This window comes from Lolium rigidum, chromosome 1, assembly GCF_022539505.1.
Source record: "Lolium rigidum isolate FL_2022 chromosome 1, APGP_CSIRO_Lrig_0.1, whole genome shotgun sequence".
Lineage (NCBI taxonomy): Eukaryota > Viridiplantae > Streptophyta > Magnoliopsida > Poales > Poaceae > Lolium > Lolium rigidum.
The window spans coordinates 350,742,806-350,748,431 of NC_061508.1; the positions used below are offsets into that span (position 1 = coordinate 350,742,806).

At 47.6% G+C, this 5,626-nt stretch overlaps 1 protein-coding gene across 1 annotated transcript; it reads left to right on the forward strand.

Annotated features, from left to right (window-relative positions):
* The first annotated feature begins 3,499 nt into the window (after positions 1 to 3,499).
* Positions 3,500 to 4,338, forward strand: LOC124684601 (chaperone protein dnaJ 11, chloroplastic-like). Its single transcript, XM_047218878.1, has one exon. It carries the CDS (start codon positions 3,672 to 3,674, stop codon positions 4,059 to 4,061), a length of 390 nt encoding a protein of 129 aa, XP_047074834.1. The 5' UTR covers positions 3,500 to 3,671; the 3' UTR covers positions 4,062 to 4,338.
* The last annotated feature ends 1,288 nt before the right edge of the window (positions 4,339 to 5,626 follow it).

The window sequence follows — 5,626 nt, forward strand, 5'->3', positions numbered from 1 at the left end:
TTACGCAGTGGTGTTTGGTGTAATCAAAGTACCTTTCCGGTATAAGTGATTTACATGATCTCATGGTCATAAGGACTAGGTAACTATGTATCGAAAGCTTATAGCAAATAACTTAATGACGAGATCTTATGCTACGCTTAATTGGGTGTGTCCATTATATCATTCACACAATGACATAACCTTGTTATTAATAACATCCAATGTTCATGATTATGAAACTAATCATCCATTAATCAACAAGCTAGTTTAAGAGGCATACTAGGGACTTCTTGTTTGTCTACATATCACACATGTACTAATGTTTCGGTTAATACAATTCTAGCATGATATATAAACATTTATCATAAACATAAAGATATGAATAATAACCACTTTATTATTGCCTCTAGGGCATATCTCCTTCACCTATTTTACCCGGAAGCATCCAGAACACACGAGAACCGCCAGAGAAGGGGGGCAGGGCCACCACACCACACCCCGGCGCGGCCAAGGGGGGCGCCCCCAGGGTGTGGGCCCCCCGAAGCCCTCCCGCGCCGCCTCTCTCCGCCTATATAAAGCCCCTGACCTAAAAACCTCGGGGCGTTGGACGAAAACCACGTAAACCTTCCGCAGCCGCCGCCATCGCGAAGCCAAGATCCGGGGGACAGGAGTCTCTGTTCCGGCACCCCGCCGGAGCGGGGAAGTGCCCCGGAAGGCTTCTCCATCGACACCGCTGCCATCTCCACCGCCATCTTCATCACCGCCGCTGCTCCCATGAGGAGGGAGTAGTTCTCCATCGAGGCTCGGGGCTGTACCGGTAGCTATGTGGTTCATCTCTCTCCTATGTGCTTCAATACAATAATCTCATGAGCTGCCTTACATGATTGAGATTCATATGATGATGCTTGTAATCTAGATGTCATTATGCTAGTCAAGTGAGTTTTACTTATGTGATCTCCGGAGACTCCTAGTTCCACGTGTGTAAAGGTGACAGTGTGTGCACCGTGTGGGTCTCTTAGGCCATATTTCACATAATACTTACTCAATGTTGAATGGCATAGTGAGGTGCTTATTTATATCTCTTTAAGATTGCAATGTGTTTGTATCACAATTTATCTATGTGCTACTCTAGTGATGTGTTATTAAAGTAGTTTTATTCCTCCCGCACGTGTGCAAAGGTGACAAGTGTGTGCACCGTGTTAGTACTTGGTTTATGCTATGATCATGATCTCTTGTAGATTGCGAAGTTAACTATTGCTATGATAATATTGATGTGATCTATTCCTCCTACATATGCATGAAGGTGACGAGTGTGCATGCTATGCTAGTACTTGGTTTAGTTCTGTTGATCTATCTTACACTAAAGGTTACTAAAATATGAGCATTATTGTGGAGCTTGTTAACTCCGGCATTGAGGGTTCGTGTAATCCTACGCAATGTGTTCATCATCCAACGAGAGTGTAGAGTATGCATTTATCTATTCTGTTATGTGATCGATGTTGAGAGTGTCCACTAGTGAAAGTGTAATCCCTAGGCCTTGTTCCTAAATATCGCTATCGTTGTTTGTTTACCGTTTTCATCGCGTTACTACTCGCTGCATTACTACTGCTTGTTTACTTGTCCCGGGCAAAGCACTTTTACGGTGCCGTTGCTACTACTTATTCATACCACCTCGTATTTCACTATCTCTTCGCCGAACTAGTGCACCTATTAGGTGTGTTGGGGACACAAGAGACTTCTTGCTTTGTGGTTGCGGGGTTGCATGAGAGGGATATCTTTGACCTCTTCCTCCCTGAGTTCGATAAACCTTGGGTAATCCACTTAAGGGAAACTTGCTGCTGTTCTACAAACCTCTGCTCTTGGAGGCCCAACACTGTCTACAAGAATAGAAGCTCCCGTAGACATCATCCCTCAGTGTGGCAGTGTGCAGAGTTGGGAGCCGGGGCGGCGGCCCTGATCGGTGGGAACCATTTTGGTTGGCGGGCGTGCCAGTGGCTGAGGGGCTAGCCGGAAACCATGGTCGCGGGGGCGACGTGGTGGCCGGCGAGCAGCATGCGGTGGCAGCGGATCGATCGTTTCGATCCTCGGATCGGGCGGTGGCGGTGCTCTTGTGTCGTGATCTTCTTGAAGACACCGCGTTGGAGTTCACAGTGTGCGGCTCTCCGTTGGTGGTGTGGCTGAGGCGCGGTATTCGACGAGCAAGGAGCTTCGGGTGAAAACTTAAGATCTGCGGATCGGACGGTGACGACGCTCTCGTGTCGTGTTCTTCTTGAAGACATCGTCTTGGAGCTTACTGTGTTTCTTCGGATGTCGTTGGCTCTTCGTTTGGCGATCTTTGGCAAGGGCGATGGTCGATGCACAGTGGTGGTCGGCCACTGGTGGCGCTACCCACGGCGGGGAGTTCTGTTGACGGTGTGCGTGTTCGATGGCTCTCTCTAGGGTGAGCTCCGGCCCGACGTTGTTGTTCTCCGATGTCTTCTCCGAGTCTTCGTAGGCTTCGTAAGGGTCGTGATCGTTGTTCGAGTTTCCGGTTGTAACCATGTTGCCAATTCATGTGGGTTCAGCTCTTTATACCTTATCATCGTTGAGGGCGTTATTAATTTAATGTTGAGCTTTTGGCCTTTGATCTAAAAAAAAAAATGATCGTTGTCGAGCTAGTATCTCAGCAGGGACCTTCCAGACCCCAAAAAATTCTATACCATCCAAGCGCGGCATCTAAGGAAATGTCATGATTTTGTGAACACGCCAACGACAACATTACATGCATCTCATACTCCCTCTGTTCCTTTCTATAATGTCTATAGATTTTTGGTATTTGTTTTAGAATATAAGGTTGTAGCTTGGCTCTTTTTCAATTACCCCCTCTACCGGTTAACTCCCACACGACATGCGTGAAAAAAATCCATACAAAAAGAAAACAATTAATTGAGATTCCTAATACAAGATCCCAACGATTTCTTAGATTTAGGAAGTAATGTTTTTATTTCCTTAATATAACCTGGCTGCACATATATGTAGAGTTAACCAGAGAGATTTGTGGGATTTGTTATGTTAATTTAGGAAGTTACCGATTTCACCCATTTTACTCTGATCTGAAATCATTAATCTAAGGGATCTTGTGTAAAGAACACTCTTGTGCTAATTTTCGTGCCAAAAAAAACTATAAGCACTTTACAATGGAACGGAGGGAGTACAATTTAGAACCAAAATTGGTTCCACAAATCAAGGAAAAATATATTCTTCGGCGGTTTTATGTATGATCTGTTAGTGCTGCAACGAAGTAGCCATGAAAGCAGAAGATGACTGATTAACTAGACAATAAATATGCAAAAAGTGGTTGGAAAAACTGAAGTCGCTTTCGACATTGTTGGGGAAGAGGTAGGAGGTGGAGTGGCAAGTGGCGGCAACCGTGACCACAGTGGTTTCTCGAAAGCAACACGCTGGACACACTAGTGGCTGACCCGGCGGAAGCCCACATAATCTTCCCGGAGATAAGATCAAGAGCCGGACGTACGAATGGCACCACATGCTCCTGTGGCTCCTCGGCCCTATAAATCCATGGCCATTTGAGCTCTCCTCGACGAGCACGGACAAGAGTATACAGTACAGTCAAGAAGCGGAAGTACAGTAGTTTACTCCAGAGGCGGAAGTGCAGTGCTGCTTCTGATCAAGAACAGAGGACGGATCAATCGATGGCTACGTTTGCTGCTGCAACCGTGCCTCTTCCAGGCCGCATCGCCGGAGCCCGGCGGTGCGTGGCGGCGCGGGCGTCCGCGACGATGGCGCCGGCGGTGCTGGCAGGGAGGACGCACTACGAGGTGCTGGGAGTGGGCGCGGCGGCCAGCAGAGGGGAGATCAAGGCCGCGTACCGGCGCCTGGCGAGGGAGGTGCACCCGGACGCCGTCGGAGCTGGCGCCGGTGGAGACGAGGGGTTCATCCGGCTGCACGCGGCCTACGCCGCGCTCGCCGACCCCGACCAGCGCGCGCTGTACGACCGGGACGTCGGGGCGGCGATGTTCCGGCGGGCAGCGGCCGCGCCGGGGTTCCGGCGCCGGACGTGGGAGACGGACCAGTGCTGGTAGGACGGACGTGGACGGCTGCTCTGCTTTCCCCAGGCATGGGCGCGCCGCGGCGCGCGTCGCCATCGTGGACCTAGGAGGAGCCGACGCGCCGTCTGATCCGGATTAGACGGCCCAGGTCGAGCGACGCAACGCGGGATCTGCGTACACTGCGACACCGCGAGAGGCGCTTTTTAAAGATCTCTTGTGCGTTATCGTCAAAGTGCAAATATGCAAATTAGCGGTCTACTGTAAATTAATGGCTAAGTAAGGAATATGCTACTGGATCCTCTGCTATCTACTGTACTTCTTGGCCTAAGGGATTAACATATAGTACAACTAAGAGTACAATACATAGGAGGTCACTGAACTTGACTCCCTAGTTCGGTACGGTCACTATACTATGCAATACGCAAATTACAGTCATTGAATTCGCTCAATCACTTCATGGTCTCATCACTCACGTTGCCACTTCGTTTCTAGAAGCAGTGGCGTATCCTGTTTTATCTCATGTGTGACTAATACAAAACAATTAATGTTGCCAGGACACACCAGAATTTGTAGGCAAACATCCTGGTGTATTATTCACTCGAGTAGTAGTGTAGCTTGTACGTGGGTTCAATTCTTGTAATTGGATAGATGCTCCTCCTGATTTTCTTTTGAATTTGTTAACGAACAATATAATTTTATTCCATAATCAATAAATCTTGCGTTCCCCTAAAAAAAAGCTTGTACGTGGGTTGGTTTTTTCATTGGCTAATAGCACTGGCTTGGCCAGAGGGGTGAAGAATCTCAGGTAGATTTTGGCGAGTTGATTTCATTGTGTGAGCAGAGACCTTTGCCAGCAAGAATGGCTCCTAATGGGGTTCGTTGTCGACGTTGCGTGAGCTGCATGCAGGTTGGAGGTTAGGGAAAGACGATGATGTCGGTGGGTGGAGTGAGAGACCCAGAGTTGATTGAATAAAATTTGTCTCGTTTATACTTGAGGCGATCCACTGCACAATTGTTTGGTGTGTGCATCGTTGGAAGTTGGAAGTTGTTAACATTTGAAACGAACATGGGAGAGTTTCCTAGATCATTTTAGTGCTACTAGTTTCCTTGAGATATGAAGAGCTATCGAAGCAGTCATGATATGGAGTAAAACCAGTACTACTCAAACTTCGGGCTGTGCATTTTTGTACTGCCAGACGCATAAGGAACTAGCTAGAAGGGACTTGTCTTCTTCCCTATTTGACTAAACTGCAAAAATTACATCCAGCTGATGATAGTTGACGTGGAGCAGTTTGGACTAATTGGTCTTAATTATCAACGCTACGCAGGTTGTGGTACCACCGGTGCACCTTTTGCAAATTGCGGGTCTAAAAATGCTCCTTTGATGCAAGTTGTTGGATGAATAGTGTATATAACTCGATGTGATTTCCCTTTTTCGTGATGGCCCCAGGCAGCGAAATGTGCTACCGCCAGGGTTGTGGTAATATTTGGTTTTGATCTTGTTACCGAAAAATGAAATCACTTGGTCGGACTGAGCATACCATGAGCCTATAATTTGGCTGACCACTTTGTAGTCATGTCCATATAAATATTCCTGT

Bases quoted from the DNA above. Each gene is read 5' to 3' on its own strand.
- LOC124684601 (XM_047218878.1), top strand. From the start codon at position 3,672: ATGGCTACGTTTGCTGCTGCAACCGTGCCTCTTCCAGGCCGCATCGCC.